Here is a 21453-nt window from a genome sequence, read left to right on the forward strand (position 1 = left end):
GTACTGCTATAACCTTGATTTCTTGCATCATACTGTAAGAAATGGCTTGTTGTTTTTCCAGTTCACTTGGTGCATAAACTGAACTGGAAAAAACAAGGGCCAAAACTTACAGCTCGACCATTACACTCTGTTAAGGGCGTTCGCACCCAAAATGTCCCCACATACAGGTTTTTTTAAAACTTGCCATACAGAAAGGTATTAATCTACTTTTGCCAAAAAGGCAAAAAAATGGGGGGTCACTGCGCTCATTTTCAAGATAAGGTGCATTTTTGGAAGCTTGTGTTATTTTAAGACTGATCTTACTGTTACAGTTACTGTAGCTTGCAACTGTCAGCAATACCTACGTGGTCTGCGATGCATAAAGTGTGCATGACATGTGCGAAAAAATGCACAGTAGCAATGGGCACAAACGTCCTTAATAAGGGGTATTTTCAATTAAAGAGCATTCGGCCATAACATTAATTTCAATTCTCACCTCCAAACTCTTTGGAAAAAATGTCCCCCCTCCTTTTGTCTTCAGTCTCTCAGAATAAGGAGTGCTGCTCGAAAGAATAAGTAAGCCATGGTTACAAAAACCATATTGAAGACGAGAATAAAATTTCTTTATCTATACCTGGTATACATGTGACTAGTATGATTCTCAATTTCCTTTTATTCCTATTACTCTATTAATTAGGGTAATATTATTATTCGATCATGGTGATGGTCTTGATGATGATGATGATGATGTATGTAGTGCTGGGACACAAATTAGGGACACTACGCAGGCATCAAATCAACACAGTCATATCAAAATCATATGTTGGTTTTTGAGGAAAGGGGAAAACCAGAGTACTTGGAGAAAAACCTCGCATCAGAGTAAAGAACTGACAAACCCAACCCACATTATGATGCGGAAGGCAAGTGCTCTCACAACTGTGCCATCTCTGCTCGGCTGACCCTATATTATTATTATTATTATTATTAATGCTCTCAAAGGGCTAGAGGAAAAAAAAAATGAGACTCGACTAAACTTTAATTCAATTTTGACCAGTATCAGGTTCACCATAGGGTGTAAAATATATTATAACAAAAGAGCTACAGTGTAAAGATCAAGTTAGGTTTAAACTCACTTTGTAGGGCCCCATGTTACACTGTATGTAAATGAAACCTCAAAGGGATAGTCAAGGTTGTCAAGTGAGATTGGCTGGTGGTTTGCTGTACTCACATTTGCAGAAATGATCTGAGATAAATGTGAAATCATGTGAAGCAATGTTAGTTTGGCTGTTTGTATTCATGTTCAAAAAGGGATAATGGTCACCATAGAGGGAGAACTGCAAAAATCAATCACGGCACAGGATCTTATAAACTGCATCTTGACTGTGGTAGATAGTTATGTAACAAACTCATACAATAATCGACGCATTTTGATTAGTTCTCACCTATGATCTATTAGAGGACAGATGCATTTAAGAAGACATCATCATCATAAAAAAAACCTCAAGTCTTTATTAATACATAAAACAAACAGATAATACACAGACAAAAAAATACAGACAGGCAAGCAGACACATAAACAAATGGAAAGATATATGTAGATACAGGCAAAAAGGATAAATTAACTTTAAATTAATTTTGGTAAATCACCTTTCTTGATTTTGTGAGGGTTGACTTTGCATGATGATTTGGCTTTTCTCTGTCAACACCCTTTTTGCTACATGTGTGTTATTTTTGCAAATAAAGTTGTTGTAAATGAATAAATTCTAGCATGGACTTTTCAATTAAAATTTATGAATACAAAATTGAGTTGATATTCCAAACTACATGTATATAAGAAACCCTCATTCTCCAACATCATATTGTACAATGCCATGTACCTGATCTCCATTGTACGCAATGTTGAAATGCAAATGAGCCCACAAGAAAACCTTGTGCGTGTGTGGCAAAAATCCACCTTCCTCTAAGTGACCAATGAAACCTCGCAAGGGCAGGTCGTCTGAAAAGAGATAACAAACTTCAAAACCGGGAGTACTTGCAGAGTGATTTAAACACTGTGTAATGTATAAACCAAATTCCAACACTACTGTAACATTTTTGTGTGCAGATCAACTTGTTGCAAGCACAATAATTTGTACATACAGTTAATCAGCCACCACTATTCCGTAATTTAACCCACTGACTTCTAGGAGAGAGACTCAATAGATTCTACTACATCTAACACCAGGCCCCAGTTGTTCAAAAGGTGGATGACGCTATCCACCAGATAAATCAATTGGTTTCACTATGACTTATCCACTAGATAGTGATTTATCTGGCTGATAGCGCTATCCATCGTTTGAACAACTGGGGCCAGGTGACATTACTTGTCAATGGGGTCAGTTCAGGATCAAGTCAACAGGTTAACCTAACTACCAAAGCCAAGCCATGATCATAATTATACCTGAAAGATCTGGAATAAAATTTAATGATGATCCACCTGGGTAAAAAATTAAATGTTACTCTGACCACCAAAAAAAGCGTCATCAATTTGTTAAAAAATAGCTCGAATAGCTAACCCAAGTGGTTTGACACAGGGGCTATCTGTTAATCTCAAGAATGTTAACTTCTCTTCTGACAAGGTCCACTAACTTTATACAGAAAGAGCTTCCTTGACAATGACAAAAGCATGTGAATAAACATACCTAAAACAAATTCAAAGTAATACAAGTCTTCAATAGCTTCCTTTAACTGTTCCACATCATTTTCCTTGAGAGCAACAGTGCACAACTTTTTGCTGTGAACAGATTCTATTCAATGAAAAAACAAGTATTAATGATATCTTAGAAACAGCTCTTTGACAAGGAACATCCTGAGGTGGAATATGGCTCCTCTTTTGGACTGCAAATTATTTATAGTATTTTTTGATGAGTGAAATTACTGTAAATATAGAGTATTAATTTTAACAACCTCTCCATCCATTATAAAAACATTGCCATCTCCACAATTCAGTAATAAGCCAGTTTGGAATTTGAATAGGGTAGAAGTCATTCCAGTTGTCATTGGGGCCCTAGATGTTGTGACAAGGAAAATGAAAAATTGGCCCTCAAAGATGGGTGTTGAAATTTGCAGTGACTTGAAGATGCTGCAAAAGATTGTACTCTTGGCAACAGCCAGAATCTACAAGTGTTTTGGGGAGCACTGGTGAAACTGCAAGACCCTGGTTACACGTATTTGTTACGACCTGCTCTTGTATAATAGTATCTTTGATTTTCTGTGATCAGTGCAACCTGGGAGGAGATGGTATTCAAACTCTGCAGGGGTAAACACTGCTTAGTCCAATGGTCCCAAAGCTCAGGCTCAGTGTCTTCTGGAGGATTGGCATGGTCCCAATGACCGTGGAGGCTTACATTCCTCCCAACACATCCAGAATCCCAACCAACCAGACATCTCATCTAAACAACCAACTAACAATAGCACAATCTTGAACAACACCAGATGCATCTTCATGATTTCCTTTGCCAGAGGAGAGTACAATATTTTATAATTTTCTCATCCTTTTTAGTCACCACGGTCCTATCCCAAGGCACCGAGAAATCGACAAATGCCCATTCCTGAGCTGCTGATTGTTTTAAAATCCTTGACTCTGCTTCCACATGTTTCCAATTGAAAATTAAAGAAGCCATGCATATCCTTCGGGAGCAGCCATCTTTAAATTCCCAAGTCAAACATCTTAATTTATCCGTTTCATACTAATGAGTCTCTTTTCTTAGCTTTTCCGTTCTCGCCCTCATCCTTAATTATTCATGTTATATCTCACTTTGTTACACTACTTACATGTATTGCACAACTTCACTTTATTCCTCATTGTACAACTGACGATGGATGATGTTTCATCCGAAACATGTCTTGATTAAATACATTGTTTGGTTCATCAAAGCAATAATAATAATAATAATAATAATAATAATACATTATTATTATTATTATTATTATTATTATTAGAGTACTGCTCAAAGCTATTTTGTGCATTTAATGTGGTTCTGACTAGGTGAAACCGCTGATTCAATCTCCAGTTTGACTGAGGTAAAACCTTGTCTATGGTAACCAAAAGCCGAGCTCCCACCTTGATTTTTTCCAGTTGATTTACGCTGCGGTTAAGTGAGGACAAAGTATGGATTTTTCTTTCTTTTATGCATTGTAATTTAGAGCAGATGATATCAAAGAAATCTCAATCTGCATATTTTTGCACATCGATTTATTAATAATTAATATTGCATATTTGCCGTGTTTACAATCTGCAATGGTAGGCTCATTCGATTATAATAAAGTCCCTTTAAGGCATTTCTCTTTTTTCTTTTTCCAGCAAATGTCAAGATTTCTAAAATTGTTTGAGATCTGTTCAGTACATCAGCAGAAATTCTATCAAGAAATACTATGTGTTTACTATACTTTACCTTACTAATTCAGAAGAATGAATATTTTTGACTTTCAAGTTCAACTGCTGAATAACCTGCCACTTTAAAGTGCACCTAAACCCAAATATTTTTAGTGTACAATATTGATCTCTCCACGGAAAGCAAACTTGTTTGACAATTCTTACCTCAAATTACGCTTTTTTATCTGCCGGGCAATAAGCGCAAAGGTATCAAAACTAGCAATAATTTGGACCCACGACCGTGATGTGAGAGGCATGGGGCTATTCTCGATTTTACGTCACAAACTGCTTTGCAATGCAAAATTTCTTTGAAAATAGGAATGCAAAGCAGTTTGTGACGTAAAATCGAGAATAGACCCATGCCTCTCGCATGACGGTCGTGGGTCCAAATTACTGCTAGTTCTGCCAAGTTTACGTGGCTTGCACGGCACAGAAAAAGCGTAATTGTGCGTAACAATGCTGGCATATGTTTGCTTTGGATGGGGAGATTTACATTAGGAACAAAAAACATTTGGGTTTAGGTGCACTTTAATAATAATATTCTGAATTAATGCGAAACAAGGTGTTGCTTACAAACTTCGGGAATATATTTACGGTTCTTTGCTGGTATAATATTTCAGTCATTCATAAATGTTTAGTTCAAGGTTGAAGCTTTTCAACAATTATCCCGTAAACATTTCTATTTGGACAGGATGCAAAATTTGAAGTGCTTTTGATTCTAAATATATCTCCTATCGGACAGCACTGGCAGTGAATAGTTACACAAAATCCAAAGGTTTTTTTTAAGAAACGTCCCTTTTACGCCTTTGTGCGAACTGTTCATCACGATAGCGAAAAACTTACAAACTATTAAATAAGAATAATGTAAGAATTACGCATGATGAAAGGTCATCAACATTCTCTGTTCTCTGACATGAAGTGAGACGACCATAACAGACTTTCATGACAGTGTGATTTGTTACGTTGTTGCCGTGAAAAACAATATGCATATTCATTCTTTACTTTGGGGAGCTAGGTGTGATAACATTAAACAATGCTTTGCAACCACAGCCACTGTTTTCTTCCAGCACATTACCGCAATTAAATCGGCCGCGGCATTCAATTTGCTTTCACCTTTGCCTCGGATGCGGTTTTTGTCCAACCTTAGTTGATTTTGCAGTAAACACTACCGGTATCAGCAATTGGCGCAGTAGTTTCGGGTGGTACTGTAATATTAAATAATCATCATTACCATACAGTAAGGGTAATACATAGATTTAGCCAAGCCTAAAAGCAGAGTTCCCTGGTTATTTATTCTTACAATAAGTTAACCTGGCTTGAGCCTGCAATCCAATTGAAACCCAGTGCATAGTCAGTAGTCAACATTTCAAAAAAAAAACAGCTGACCTCAATGAGCTCTAAACTTGAGCCCACGATATGGTCATATGATACTGGTCAGCAGATACCTAGATTTTACTGGTGTCAATTGACCATAACATGGATGTCAAATATCAAAGATGTACACTGTACACTAGCTGGAATATAGCTACCTCAACGAGCTCTAAATTGAAACCAATTGAAACCCAGTACATGGTCAGCGGTCAACATTTCAAAAAAAAACAGCTGACCTCAATGAGCTCTAAACTTGAGCCCATGATATGGTCATATGATACTGGTCAGCAGATACCTTGATTTCACTGGTGTCAATTGACCATAACATGGATGTCAAATATCAAAGATGTACACTGTACACTAGCTGGAATATAGCTACCTCAACGAGCTCTAAACTTGAGCCGGTGACTAGTATTTGGCATACATGTATACGGAGCGGTGGACGTATATGTACGTACAGTCGAACCGTGACCAAAACCATTTTTTCTAGCATGGATGGGTCACCATATTTTCTTACCCATGGTGCTCCACATGCGTGTCTTCTGTGTGTGGAGCTCCACTCACAAATCCTACTATTTTAAGCGATATTTTACAAAGTGTGCTTTACTCCACGAAAGGAAGACTTGGAGCACTTCAGAACAGTTTGTGTGGAACAGATCACAGTCGTTATTATTTTTTAAGTACTCCTGTGTCCCCAACACAGAAAGAGCAACAGACCATGCAACACAAGCAGATTTTAGCTTGATTGACATGAGAGTTGTACTTGTAAATGGAACTGCTTAGGGTATAAAAAGTTATTTAGTCCATTCAAAGAAAAGGTTTGCAATGATTTTTTTCTTCTACAATGCAGTCAGTTTCCTTGCACATGCTATGGTTCAATTTTATATATTTAGGTTCAAATGTTTTAAACTAGTTCAATTTTGCTTTTCCTTTTTATGATAGACAAAGAAAAATCAAAATTGAACACAGTTGAAAATATTTAAAATTAAACTACAGAAAAATTTGAAGCACAACACATACATTAATACTATTCACCTGGAAGAACTTTTTCTAACAAATTTATATTATATTATATTTATATTTATTTCAACACTTTCAAGAAACCTTGTTGTTAGGATTGACACTACAACACGTAACAGCAATGTTATGGTACCAAGTGAAACATCAATTATTGCTGAACAAGATGCAGTCATATTTGTGACGTAACAAGTTACCATGGCAACAGGAAAGCCTTGCAAAAAAACACCCCCTATTTGGGCTTTAGCCGCTCATATCTGAAAAACGAACTTGGTGACCCCAAAAATGCACAAAAATGATCAGCAGTGATCAGCAGGCCAAGATGAAACTCTCTGAAAAGTTAAAAAAAATTATTTCAAGCAGATTCAGAGCTATCTTTAATTTTCAATAATTTAAAGTGGCTTTGAATCCACTCCACAGACTTTTTTTAACTTCGCAGAATGTTCATTCTGGCATGCTGATTACATTTAAGAAATAAAAAATTGGGGGTCACCATGTTCGTTTTTGAGATATGAGCAGCTAAAGCCAAAATATGGGGTGTTTTTGCGAGGCTGTCCTGTTGCCACGGTAACTTGTTACCTCACAAAAAATGGCCTAATCTCTTTCAGCAATAATTGGTGTATGATATGGTACCACAACATTGCTGTTAAGTGATAAAGTGTTGTAGCACATTTCTTTCAAGTGTTGAAACTGGTTTGAGCCACTTTATTTCCTTTCATTAACCTACACTGTACATTCTAAGCAGGGGTTTCATTAAGGTTTGAAGCAGGAGGGCATATGGGTTTAACACCGGGGCAAAGCATAGGGGGGTCTGGGGGCATGCTCCCCCTGAAAAATTTCTGAAATTCTCAAGTTGCAGACATGTGTTTCCCGCATTCTGAAGCCCAAAGCGATGTTCTTTAACCCCAGAAAAATCACACCATTTTTAGACAATTAATGATTTGATACCAATATCCACAAAACAAAAAATTTTAATTCACTAACGTGACACAAAAAAAGTGAGCTCACTTATCAGCCTTTTCCTAGCTGGAGGCAATTCGACTCACGAAGAAAAATAATTGGTGATCAACTGCAATCCTTGCTGAACACGCAACATTGGAACATTTCAGATGGAGCACAATTGTGTTCGCAATGCATAACAGGGCGATTTGTTTTTCTGAGTTGAATTGTGGCTCAGTGAAATTGAACGCAGCAGACAAAATTGTGACATTTTGACAGAAAACACGTTTTGTTTCTCAGAAGGCAGATCCAAAAAAAGACAAAACTGTCTTTTTACATCAATCTTTGTATTTAAAAATCTTGAAAGCAGCTGGGCAAAGTCATGTCCACAGCCGGCCAGTTTGCCCAGTGCCCGGCACCTTAATGAAGGCAGCCTGTTGTTCTACAGTAATGGTAAAAAAAACGGCCAGTAAACAGAATTTGGATTTTCCAACATGTGCAAGGACTTACAGCAATGGCTCGCTTGTATTTAAAAATGAGGGTGCACAAAAATCAGAAAACACATCGAGTTATTAGTTACCAGTACTCTGCCAGTTCCAGTTTGGTTACCCAATTTTCCAAGAGGATGAGCTTTTCATCGAGCTATTCTTTGAAGTTGTTGGTGTTCATTATTTTAATCCACTTATATAATAAGTTCCTTCCTATTTCAACATTAGATCAGCTTTTTGTGTAAATCCTATCGATCTGAATTTTAACTCCTCAGCCAGAAATGAAGAAAACCTGGTTTAGGCTTTGAAAATGGGGGATTGACTTACAGTATATGCGCGTAGATAATAACGGTATTTCTTCAAACTGAAACAGATCTTCTGTTGTCAGAGTTACCATGCAGGAGCAGATCATAACAAATAACCAAGGATTAAGCAGTTGCACAGTTCCTACTACATCAACTTTTTTTGCAGCACTCTTGTCAAGATATTCTGGCCGTTCCTTACAGTACAATCTTTTGCAGCAAAGTTCTCAGTGCAAATTTCAACACCAATCTTTGAGGTCCAATTTTGGCCCCAACAACAACAACTTACTGGAATGACCTCCACCCTATTTAAATCCCAAACTTGCTTCATAACAAACATCAAAGGTTGACACTATTTTTTCTTCCTTCTCATCTTCCTTAAATCCATTACCCTGTCATCTCCTGACAGTGCTAAGTCAATCAAGAAGCATGTTTTCATTATCATTATTGTTGTAATTATTAAATAATAATAATAATAATAATAATAATAATACTATTATTATTATTATTATTATTATTATTATTATTATTATTATTATTATTATTATTATTATTATTATTGTGTTTGACATTAGGAGAACACAATTTCTAATCTTGGGTAACCTGTGCATAGGGTGAACGTTAGCAAGTTTTCATTTTTCTAAGCACCATCTTGAATTACAGTTATGTCAATAGTTATATGTGCATGCCCATCTTGGTTTTGATATGTCATATGCACAAATGACAATTGCGTCTGTAGAAGCGAAATGACCATCACATCTGTGAACTGTGTATATTACACTGTTTGGCCTCTTTCCTGACAGTTGTAAACATTCTTAAATTAACAGATGTTGGCCACCCAACTAGTTTAGCTTTCAAGATATTTTAATGGGTGACCAGTTTCCATATTTGTATTTGTCTTTTGTTATTATAACTTCTTTATAACATACACACTGTACAGTACAAATTCAACTCTCTCAACAGCGTAATTCCTGATTATTTGTATGGAATCAATTCACACCAACACATTGATTTTTGGCAAGGGACATTTCTTAAAAATCTCTCTCGTCATCAGCTCTTTCCTCCAAACTTTTCATTTTTAGCCACACTCCACAAGCCTCACATACGAATACTTTTGATAGACGTTCCTTGTGTAAATGTATTGTCTTTATGGCATCTTGGCTCGTCTAATGATTACAACCTCTAAAGTTCTCTCAACGAATGCACTTCATAATCAATGATTACTCCTAGTTAGAGTGGTTTTCAATTGAGTGTTGAAAGTAATTAGTTAATTACTTTGCTTTATGATTACTTCACTCAGTGATTGGATCAAAGTTCTCGCGCCACTTTCTCAACCAATCAGAAGTGAAACCAAAACCAATCGTGGCTCCCGCATGCACATTTTCCTGCACTTTGTGTCGGCTACATGTAATTACTTAGAGCTTTGATTGGTTTACTGGATTGCCTCCGTCCTTTTTGATTGGCCAAAGTAATAACTTGGGTTTTGGTTTTAAGACACTCATTCGAAAACCGCTCTATTATTATCATTATTATTATTATTATTATTATTACTTTATTATTATTGTTATATTATTGTTATTACCTTTGAATTTCACTTCATGCATGGCAACAGCCATTCTATCACCATCCAAAACTTCACCTAGGGTTAAACTGCGATGTTCCACCTAGAAATCAAAAGAAGAAGAAGGGAAGATACTTTTGACCCAGAATTAACAGTCCTGTTGCAATGAAGCAAGCAACAAATTACAATGAAACTATGAAAGCTAACGAAAGTAGGAAGCCAAACTAAAAAAGATATTTAAAAGACACATCAGACACACAAGTAACACACAAAACAAAACACAACTACAATATAATCGGCTTAATAGTGCTTAATGCAGCAAATAACTCATAAAGAAAGAAGGCACATTGTCATATTCAAAGAAAAAAATATTAGGTAGCATAGTGAAGCTTTAAGACAAAAAAGAATAACCTTTGAATGAAATGACAAAACAAAAATCAGGATTTAATATATACAGATGCATGTTGACGCTTAAATGTTGTCTCCTTACGGCAATTTTGACGTGGATTTTTTTATTGATGTGTGAGAGTCTATTGCTAATAGAAAATCAGATCTACAAATGATCGAAGATCGATTTAAGCTGTGATAAAGAAACATGCATGGATCGATTCGAAGTCAATTACATTTTATTTGTTCTGTTTACAAGAAACACAACATTTGCGCTACGCATTGCTTTTGTTACGAAATTTTTCCACCAAATAGTCAATGTTTCAACGGAATCATTGCTTGTTCATACATGTATATCGGAATTTTTGTCTGTCAACCAGATGCATGTCTATTGTTGCTTAAACGTTGTCTCCTAACGGGCAATTTCGATGTAGATTCCCCCCTACGATTTCATATCATAATCGACTTAGCTAACTCGCGCTACTGCAGAGAGATAGGAATTGCGACACAAGGTGGTAACTTACTTTTGAGTGGTACTGTACCTATCAGATCATCTTAAAGATTTTCAAATTTTTTTAAGGACCATGATTTCATCGTTTTTCCAAACAAATTCCACAATTTTGGTCCTTGAAATTGAATGTTAAATAAATCATAATAATATTGTTCTTGCTCTTGGCATATAGTTGGGGGACAGGGGGGGCAGGAGCTCAGGAGAACAGGGGGCAGGAGGCGGGAGAGAAAAGGGCGGGAAGTGGGAGAGAAAGGTAAGATGCTACTTGTTGTCATTTATTGATGCCTTAGAATATTTTAAAAAACAAGAACCCAATATTTGACTTGCATTAGTGTTTTCTGAGCAACAATGCAAATGGGAGGTTCTAACACCCCTGTTCCCCCCCCCCCCAATATACAGTGTAGTATGATTGATGATCTCTAAATATGCTTAAATTGTTTTGATCTAAAAGCTCCAAAGCCATTAGCAAAGCTCTCCTTTTTTTTCAATTTTCCCCAAAGAGCTTTCGATTTTCCAAACCTCTTCTTTAACTTTGTGAATTAATTTGTTCATAAACCAGAAAAAAAAGGAATCCTGAGGAAGCTTGAGGATACTTAGCGAGGAATATTTAATCTTCGTCAATTTCCGGTTTGTGTGGACAAACGCAAAAATAGCAAATTAAAGGGATACTGTGCCACTTAAATAACAGCCAAAAGGAAAATGTACGTCTACGAGTAGCCAATTCAATAAATAAAATACCTTTTCGGGTCGGCATACTGGTAGTGAGTAATAATGATATGTTTCTTGAGGGTTGAAGTACGGACCAACTTTGTTCACATACAATGGCACCTGAATCGGAACAGATAATCTTCATTTCACGTCTTAATTAACGAAAGAATCGAAACTTCTTCCAAGTACCTTCTCCCCATCCGAATATTTCGCTGCCTGTGTGTAATGTAGCGAAACAAAAGCAGAAAATATACAAAATTTCAGAAGTCCAAGAGTCGCCATGATTGAACTGAACTGGAAAGGAATTATGGGAGAAAATAATACGTGGCTCGACTAGTAGTTGCCAATGGTAACAGAGATTGCAGTTGCGAGAATTTTTTTATCTCGCAAAATTTTTGTGATTTGAATTTGAAGTGAACATTGAGAAAAGAGAAAAGGAAGATTCACAATGACCATATAAGCAGATGCTTTCATCACAGTGGTCAAGATTTTGTGAAGAGGGCCCCCTATATACTTTTTACGTGAAGCGTGATGGAACGATTTACGGTATTTCTCGGGAATCGTGATTTGAAATTTTTTTATTCGTGATTAAAGATGGTAAGATCTTTTCATGTCCATAAAAAAAAAAAATTAATTTTAAAATGTCAACGTGAACGAATTTTTTTAAATTAAACGTGACCCGTGAATGAAGATTTGAATTATTAAACGTGATTCCTGAACCATTGTGTTTTGCGTGATGAATTTCCGGCTATTCTGAATAAACGTATAGTTTTCGAAAGGCTGTGATTAGATTTTGATAGGGCTTGGACTTCATATGGATCGATAAAAGTCATAAATAGACCACTAATGGTTCTTGAAAAAATATATAGAGGATATTATATGGCCGCGCGGAGATACGAAATTTCTCTTCGAGTGTTGAAAAATATTTCACGAGTGAGCACAGCGTGAGACCCGAGAGAAGACTTTGCCAACGATGCTCAGAAGAGAGATGCCGCGATAGTTGTTGCAATCACTTCGGTCACCCTTGTTCTTGTATGTTGACATCTCTCGTGAAGCGGTTGCAGGATGGTTTGCTTCCCATGATTCAAAACGTCCGGTGGGATACCGTCCTCCCCCGGTGCCTTGCCACAGGCGAGACCGTCCATGGCTATGCTGAGCTCTTCCAGTGTCGGCGTGTTGTCAAGCTCCTCTATGACTGGCAACATAAGCAGGAAATTGAGGGCAATGTCTGTGCCGATGTTCTGGGTTGAGTAGAGCTCGAGATAATGCTCCAGCCAATGCTGCAGCTGCATGCTCTGTTCAGTGATGACCTTCCCAGTCTTTGATTTGAGCGGGGCTGTTTTGACGCTCGTAGGGCCGGTGGCAATTTTGATGACCTCATACGTCCCCTTTGCGTGGCCACAGTCCGCTGCTAGCTGGATTTGGGCGTATAGGTTCTGCCAGTACTCGCTGGCACAGTGGCGGGCGGTCTGCCGGGCCTTGCTCCTAGCTGCTCGAAGGGCGTCACGTGTGCTTGGGAAAGGGCTCTGCTTGTGAACCAGCATCGCTTTCCTCTTGGCCTACGTGACTGGCTGCATTTCTTCCCAGCAAGCCTCGAACCAGTCAGCATTCTTGCGTTCTTTCTTGCCGAATGCAACCATGGCTGAGTCGTAGATGGCATCACAGAGGTGAGACCATTTGAGACCACAAATAATACGTCTTGTTGAATCTAACGACAGTCAGTTCTAATTCAGGAGACCTCAGGAGAGTAAAAATCAAATTTTTAGTAGAAAACTGTCAACTACAGTAATCGAAGGCGAACCGAGGCGCGCAAAAACGCAAATCATAATAATCTAAGGCTAAGATTACTTTTCTTACGCTGGAAAAGACTAGAAGTAGTGACGGGTCGCATTAGTTATAAGTCGAAATGTCACGTGACTCCATCAGAGGACAGACTTAACAGGAGCCCATCAGTAGGAGCTTGCCTCCCCCATACAAGCCCTATGAGTCAACCTTTGCCCGTATATTTCTATTTTTAGAACGCCACGAGTTGTTCGGCACTGCACGCGCTGTTTAAAATAGCCAATCAGAATAAATTTATTGTCTAACGAAGACAAAAATAGCAAAAACAATGTACGCAAATTGTGCAAATTGACGTAAATTAATGTAAATGTCAGTCTCCTGCAGAAGGGGTTGGTTCTAAAAATAGAAAGATACGGGCAAAGGTTGACTCAAGGATATAGTGCACATGGAGGCTCCTACTCATGGGCTCCTGGCTTAACTTTTGCAGTGTTGAATTTAGACAACTATCATTTAGCAGCTCCAAAATGGCGGGACTCCAGAGGTAAGAATAAAGACTTTATAGAATATCACTAAAATGATGTCAAAATGCAGGAAATACCACTTGAGAGAAACTAAATTTGCGAAATTTCCTAGGGGGGGGGGGATACCCTCAGACCCCCCTGCGGGTCGCGCCTAGTCGCTCGTGCGAGCGCGCCTTCGGCGCTAAAAAATACCTCCTATTTTCCTTCAACACTCAAAAGGAGTTGGAATCTCTGAGGGTCTTACAGACCTGCTTACAATTTAGAGGACCCCTCGATCGAACAGCCAAACTGGGAGGATAAACATCTTGTTACGAGAAGTGAAAATATTAATTAGGAAATTTTCTTTTTTTATGTGTGTGTAACGTGATCGTCTCGAATTTCGCGTGAACGTAAAAGAATTTTGGATATTAATCTTGACGCGTGAAAAGGCCAAATATTTATACGTGACTGAGTTTTACAAAGGGGTATAGGGGACCCTCATCCAATGGATAGTGATTTATTCTGCTGCGCCTCGTGAGTCCACATCTTCTTGGATAGCGCAGTTGGGTTTCGCTGCGACTGACCCACTGGATATTGGTGATATTGATAATGATTTATCCAGCGGACATTACTATCCATCGTTTGAACAGCTGGGGCTACAGCTTGTAACGATAGCCGAGGGGACTCCCTTGGGGAAAATAACAGGAAAAAGAAAAGAAAGAAAAATACCAAACCCCTTCCCTCGATCCCGCAACACACTACCATGTACTACCTAATTAACAACAATTTTATTAACGTATTTACAATAGGGGTAAATAAAGGGGAGGGGAAAATAAACTATTCTTAATCTTACTGCTATTACAAAAGGCCTTAAACTAAAATAGGTAAACAAATTAAAAGCTAAAAGTTCGGTTCTACACAGTTCCTCTCAAAGTCAACCCCACTAACAAACAACCCGCTGTTCCTTGACAATTTCATCCACACGTTTGCATTAATTCTTCCCGTCGCTTTCGCTTTTATCGTCTCTTCCTTTCGGTACGTCGTCACCTCTGCATCATCTTTTGGTTGCTTTTACTTTTTCTCAGCCCTTCCTTTCGGTCGTCACTTCTGCACAAACTTCTGGTTGCTTATCTCAGCTCCGTTGCCACTGCTTCTCGCTGCTGCCGACAAATGGGTTTTGTCTTTGCTTCAAACAGCTTCCACTAATGACTCTCAGCGGTGTTCTGACTCTTTTCACTCTTCCTTCTCTCTTTCTGTGCCTTTTCCTTTCTGCCTTCACTCTCCAAACCTTACTTTCTCGTTACCTTCTTCTTCAACTGGCCGCCAACGCCCACGTCTTTTACACGTATATAGCTTCACTAATTCATTCAAATTACAGCATACATTTTTACGTGACTACATAACAACACAAAAGGAATTCATTAACACTAAGAGGGGCAATACTATACGCTAGGGAATAAAAATAACACTTCTCGGCAATACAGCAAATACTAACGAACTAAAATATCACTAAGACGATAACTAAACGGTAAAGCGTGAGAGGGGAAAAGAAAGGACAAAGAAATTACACCTGCAAAGAAATTTCATGACACAACCTTGGTCATAAATAGTTGTAACACTTTGCTTGAACATCAAGTGAAGCGCATCAAAGCTAGTAATGACGTACCGCTACTCCTCCCTCCCGTCAATGTTGCATTTACCGGTTGGTTTTTCAGTAGTGTAGCTGTTTTTGCACTCCAACCCATAAACATCAACATCGAAGTGGGAGAGGGGGCAAATTTCCGTCTTTGTTACAACATTTGTGACCGAGACTGTAGATCGACTATCACTGAATTCGCATCCTTTTTGAAATTATCTTTTACTTGACGTTTCGTATGCTTCTGCATACATCTTCAGAAGTGACGGTTAATACAAAATTGGAGTTTAAATATACAGGATTACTAACTAATTAACTATTAACTATTAAGTAACAATAGAGGTGACAAAAACTAATAAAGACACAGCTTTTCGCTGCTGACATATTCATTTAAGGTCGGCTTTAAATCTTTGATCAACAGTGTCTCCTTTATTTTACAGTGAGTGTCGGATCGCCCTTTCGCTAAAATCTCAAAATGATCCCATTTTAAACTGTGACCAGTTGATGTAACATGGTCCGCAAGAGCCGACGTATGATGACCATTAATTAATGTTTTAAAATGCTCAGTTTTTCTGTAATGCAACCGTCTTTTAGTTTTTCCGATATAAAAATCATTGCAGTCCCAACAGGCATACATATATATAAACAAAATCACTAAAGATTGTATATACACAGTTGTATATGCAGTTGTATATACAGTCTTAGCCATTTGGCCACGGCTAAGTCTATCTTTGTATTAAAGGAAAGAAAGATTTAATGCGACAGGAGTGCTTTGAAAAATCACTCTAAGGTCAATGCACCAGTAAAATTCACGAGTGACCTGTGAAAAGTGACCTGTACTTTAAACCTGTCGGGAACTTTGTTCCTGTTTGAGTTGCAGTTGTGCATTCGAGTTATTAGCAATCTATCTCTAGTGATTTTGTTTGTTTGTTTGATTTTGTTGCTATAACAACTTTTTAATGTTTACCTAAAACTGTAATGGTATAGTTAGTTTGTTTAAAAATTCTTCATCGTAAATGGAATAATTTTTTTTATGTGAAAAAAAAAACATGAGTGCAAATAAACAATATGTCACGAGTAAAGTTTTACAGTTAATGTAGGGGCGCTTTATCGGATAGGTAAATGTCATTCATAGAGATCTAACAACATCGAACCAGTGGTTCCATATGGAAGCGAGACTCGGACTTCTTCATCGCAACCAAATAAGAAATCTAATAGGCACCCCGCTCAGTCGCATGGGATGAAGGAAATCAACAGCCCGGAGGGGTGGGGAGATGAAAAACCCTGATTGCTGACGTGACCTTAGGCTTGCGTGACGTTAGATAACATTCTCCAGTCGATTTCGGTCACAATGGAACAAGTTGGATACTTCAGATCTCCAGTTGGGATTTACAAAATAACGGCTGATGATTGTGGCCTTACAAGTTTGACTCTTCAAGAAGCAACGGAAAATGCTCCCGACCTGAGCGAACAAGATAATAATCCGAGGAAACTATCTGGAAGCCACGGTTCTTCGCGGCACATCAGAGAATGTATCGCGTGGTTGGAAACTTACTTCTCAGATTTTTCTTCGCTAGAGGAAGCTAAGATTCCAGATATTAACACCCGAGAACATGAAAGTAAACCGTTTTGCCGGAAGGTGTGGGAAATCCTGAAAGATCGAGTGAAAGCCGGAGAGATAGTAACCTATGGACACCTTGCCAAAATGGCGGGAAATCCTAAAGGGGCAAGAGCTGTTGGATTCGCCATGAAGAGTAATCCTATCTCAATTATTGTTCCCTGCCATAGAGTGGTGAAAAGTGGAGGAGGCCTTGGAAATTACAGTTCCCCAAACGGAGTGACCACAAAGAAATGGCTTCTGCAGCACGAGAACGCTATCAGCAGAAACTGACAATTATGTACGTACGAAAGGGAGGCCTAGTAGGGGTAGGGCTGGGAGTTGGCTTGGTTGTGGTAGAGTGAACACAGAGTGACTGTCAATGTGATGCCAGCTTAAATGTGGAAAATAAATCTGAACTTTGATACTTGGCAAATAACGATGTTAATTTAATCTTGCAACGAAATAAATTGCGCGCATTGACCACTACCCGACCACTACCCGACCACTACCCTGTCCGTCATATGCTATATGACGTATCCTTGTACGTGGCAAACCCGTATGCAGAATGTAGATATTCGTGGCCGTCGAAAGTTATCAACACAAAATGCTCTCAAGCCTACAAAAGAACTGGTTTTTGATCGGGATAGTTGTAGTGATATCCTTAGCGAGACTTGCACCAGATATAGGCGCCAAAGGAGGAATTCTTAAGCCAGAAATCACCGTTAAATATGTAGCTGTATCCACTATCTTTCTCAACAGTGGATTGTCGCTGAAGACCGAGGAACTAAGGAGCGCCTTTGGCCATTATCGATTACACATTTTTGTTCAGAGCTTTACATTAGCTTTTGCTCCAGGAGTTTTTTCCTTACTTGAACGGATGTTACAGTTTACGAGCTTAAACAAATGGCTTCTCAAAGGTCTGCTCGTGGTTGGTTGTATGCCCCCGCCGGTGTCTTCCGCCGTAATTTTAACGAAAGCCGTCGGAGGAAACGAAGCTGCCGCGATCTTCAATTCGGCGTTTGGGAGTTTCTTAGGAATATTCGTAACTCCTTTCTTGTTATTGCTGTTTTTTGGTTCGTCCTCTAGCGTGCCATTTCTGACTATTGTAACTCAGTTGTCGATGACCGTTGTGTTACCACTTTTGGTAGGCCAGTTTTTGAGGATGTACATAAAACAATGGATGGAAGAAACCAAGCCCCCATTTGGCACCATCAGTAGCTGTGTCTTGCTGTTAATAATCTACACAACCTTTTGTGATACATTTTCTCAGGATAACAGTGAAATAGATTCGTCGCATTTAGTAGGCGTAGTCTTTCTCATTGTAGTTTTACAATCTTGTCTACTCATGCTAACATTTTCCTTAGCAACCATGAAGGAATCATGGTTCACACCAGCTGACACTGTGGCCATTATGTTCTGTTCTACACACAAGTCGCTGACACTTGGCATCCCTATGCTTAAAATAGTCTTTGCAGGACACAGTAATCTGTCACTGATGTCAATACCTCTCTTGATATATCATCCTGTGCAGATATTATTGGGTGGCCTGTTGGTTCCTACAGTGAAAGCATGGATGATTGGTGCCCAGCAGAAAGAAAAAGGAGAAGCGAATGTTGGAGTTTAATAATAATAATAACAATAATAATAATAATAATAATAATAATAATAATAATAATAATAATAATAATAATAATAATGTTACTATTTGACTTAAAGGGATGGGGACATAGTTTTAGGGTGCTTTTTATGTGGGAAAATCCAAATCAGACTTGTGATCTTGAATCAGTGGATTCAATGGATTCTTCAGCGTCAAAAAAAAGGGATTCTTTTCCATGACAATGCAAACAAACAAACTCAGAGTTGCGTGCAATTTCAAAGACAACAAAAAATTTAGTGGTTAATTGGTTTGTTTTGGAGAAATTCTTCAATGAAAATGCCACCAGAATAAAAAAACCTTAGCGATTGATAAAAAGAAATGATGAAAAACATGTGTGCACAAATCAATTATAGAGGGTATTTTTGTAGGTAGTTTACTTTTTTAGCTGTAGGAAAGATGTTAACAATATTATTGCTTCCAAGAAACTTTTTGTGTAATTTCTAGCGTGAAATATGCAGGAAACTTAACTATTTGCGACCTATTCGTGTCTTCAATTGTACGATAAAAATGACATGAGAAAAACCATTTGGGCGAAACTGTCATGTATGCTAGCTGTTGTGTATCATTTTTGCATGGAAAACCGCTTGTCAAAAATACTTTTTGCAAATCCTTTCCCAAAAAACATTGAAGTGGTGAATTTTCAAAAATCGGGATTTAGATTTGATGAAATATACTCCTCAAATGTGGATACTTTGGATTCATAACCCGTTTTTGGATTTCGCCAAAAAACGTACCCTTATTTTTTGTGTAGGATTTATTTACCCATTGACTTCTGAACTGCCTTCCATTGATGAGTAAAATCGTCTGGCACTAGACAGCGTGAAATCTAGAAGTATCACTCTAATAAGGGAGAAATATTTAACAACTATTCCATGAGCGCGTGTTGGATATGAGATGGTAAATAGCCAACTCGGCACTACGAGCCTTGTTGGCTATAACCAGTCTCATATCCAACAAGCGCGAATGGAATAATTGTTTTATTAAATTCCTTAAAGTCCAAAAATTTGGAAGTAAAAATTACGAGCGAAGGAAGCGAAAAATCGAAAAACTTGATGAAGAGGCGATGTTGTGTAATACCTTGTGGTCAGACAGATGTAGGCTCATCACAAAAACATTTCTTGCCTTTTCGCGTACTTCTAAACGTCGGAATTGATCCAAACTTTCCACAATTTTTTTTTCTATTTTGGCTTTATTCAGAGAAATTTTGCTTTCCAGGGAAGAAATTTTTAGCTTAGCAATGCTTAGCGCAGTCATTTACCATATAAGGTCAAACTAGGGGACATGTATTGGAGCTGATAACTGAGATTGAGTGAACCAATCAGAGCATGTGAAATGCATTATCTGAGGTTGAGAATTTAATAACATATTTTAAACTATTTTAGGACAGCTTGGCCAGCAATCAGGTGTAACTAGTTTAAGTTTGTGGCTGGTCTCCTTTTGTGAAGTGTTGTTTTAGTGGTTTTGACTAAGACCTGTGGAAGAGCTTCTGTTCAATAATAATTATTGAACAGAAGCTCTTCCACAGGTCTTAGGCAAAATTATTATAACTATTACCGGTATTTATTATTATTGAACATTGCAGGAAGGTATTGGTATGTTAAAGCTATATTCATAAAATCCTTGATGTATTTAAAGTTTGAAGCTTTTTGGCATTTTGTATGAAACAAAGAAAAAAAAAAACAGAGGAAATTAGACTGCTAGCACGTGGTGTTTTAGTTAATTGTGTTTTGTCGTGCAATCTAGAAAAATGGCAGAGGGAGGCTGTTCCTCTTGACTGTGCAACTTGTGATTGACTTAAAAGGAATGCAGCTCGACTGACATAGAAGGGACAGCTCACATGATACAAAGAAAATGCACAGTCTTAACAATTAGGAATGCAAATATATATGGAGGAAGCTTTCTGTAGTGAATGTTTTGGCATCATAGAATCAAACTACTAGAGTTCAAGGAGTTAGCAAATCAACGTAATAATAAGTTATTGTAAAAAAGGCAGCTTGTTTATATTACTTCTTGCTTGCCTTTGTATCAAACCGGTTTTCATAAGGGACTTGACAGTTTCAAATATTTAAAAAGTACGGTCTACGGGTATCCTCTTCAAATCATAGGTTGTAAAAATAGTTTAATGACTAATGTTGTAATAGAAAGAGTGTAGGAGTGGAAGAGGAAAGCAAAAAAATAAAATATTTTAGCAATGGAGAACGTTTCCCGTATGGCTATGGAATAGCCTCATTTAAACACGAGGGAGAGTTGGGAGAATTTGAGACAGTTATGCAAACCCGAGTTGCAGTCAAGGGTTTGCATAAATGTCTCAAATTCTCCCAACTACCCAGAGTGTTTAGATGAGGCTATGGAAACACAGTAAAAAAAATCCTCGATTGCTTTTATAAATATTTCTCAAAGATAATTCGACAACTGAAGGAAAATACTGGTTTCTTTTACTTCTTGATCGCAAAAGATTTTCTTGATACACGCTCATATTTTCTACCAGCCAATCAAAACACATGTCTGACAACACATAACTAATCAAAATTTGTGTGATGTCACAGCCATGTTGCCATACTCTCATCTAAACACAGCTATTGACCAATGAGAGTGCAGGCA

General features: G+C 37.9%; 3 protein-coding genes across 4 annotated transcripts in view; 2 read left to right on the forward strand and 1 right to left on the reverse strand.

The window, feature by feature from the left end:
• LOC138033661 (transmembrane 9 superfamily member 1-like) overlaps nucleotides 1-11976 on the reverse strand; it is a 28914-nt gene extending 16938 nt beyond the window's left edge. For both annotated transcript variants that reach the window (XM_068881452.1, XM_068881453.1), the window contains exons 1-7: nucleotides 11867-11976; nucleotides 11708-11797; nucleotides 10093-10174; nucleotides 2661-2765; nucleotides 1857-1975; nucleotides 1113-1222; nucleotides 476-539 (exon numbers count right to left, since the gene is read on the reverse strand). In XM_068881452.1, the coding sequence (XP_068737553.1) occupies nucleotides 476-539; nucleotides 1113-1222; nucleotides 1857-1975; nucleotides 2661-2765; nucleotides 10093-10174; nucleotides 11708-11797; nucleotides 11867-11959 (663 nt within the window). In that variant the 5' untranslated portion in view covers nucleotides 11960-11976. The remainder of the gene's footprint in view (nucleotides 1-475; nucleotides 540-1112; nucleotides 1223-1856; nucleotides 1976-2660; nucleotides 2766-10092; nucleotides 10175-11707; nucleotides 11798-11866) is intronic.
• Nucleotides 11977-16912: 4936 nt separating this feature from the next.
• LOC138032583 (methylated-DNA--protein-cysteine methyltransferase-like) lies at nucleotides 16913-17492 on the forward strand. Its single transcript, XM_068880291.1, has one exon. It carries the CDS (start codon nucleotides 16947-16949, stop codon nucleotides 17484-17486), a length of 540 nt encoding a protein of 179 aa, XP_068736392.1. The 5' UTR covers nucleotides 16913-16946; the 3' UTR covers nucleotides 17487-17492.
• A 307-nt stretch (nucleotides 17493-17799) lies between these two features.
• LOC138032582 (sodium/bile acid cotransporter 7-like) lies at nucleotides 17800-21048 on the forward strand. Its single transcript, XM_068880290.1, has one exon. It carries the CDS (start codon nucleotides 17800-17802, stop codon nucleotides 18817-18819), a length of 1020 nt encoding a protein of 339 aa, XP_068736391.1. The 3' UTR covers nucleotides 18820-21048.
• Nucleotides 21049-21453: the final 405 nt, after the last annotated feature.

The sequence above is a fragment of the Montipora capricornis genome, chromosome 14, assembly GCF_036669925.1.
Source record: "Montipora capricornis isolate CH-2021 chromosome 14, ASM3666992v2, whole genome shotgun sequence".
Classification (NCBI taxonomy): domain Eukaryota; kingdom Metazoa; phylum Cnidaria; class Anthozoa; order Scleractinia; family Acroporidae; genus Montipora; species Montipora capricornis.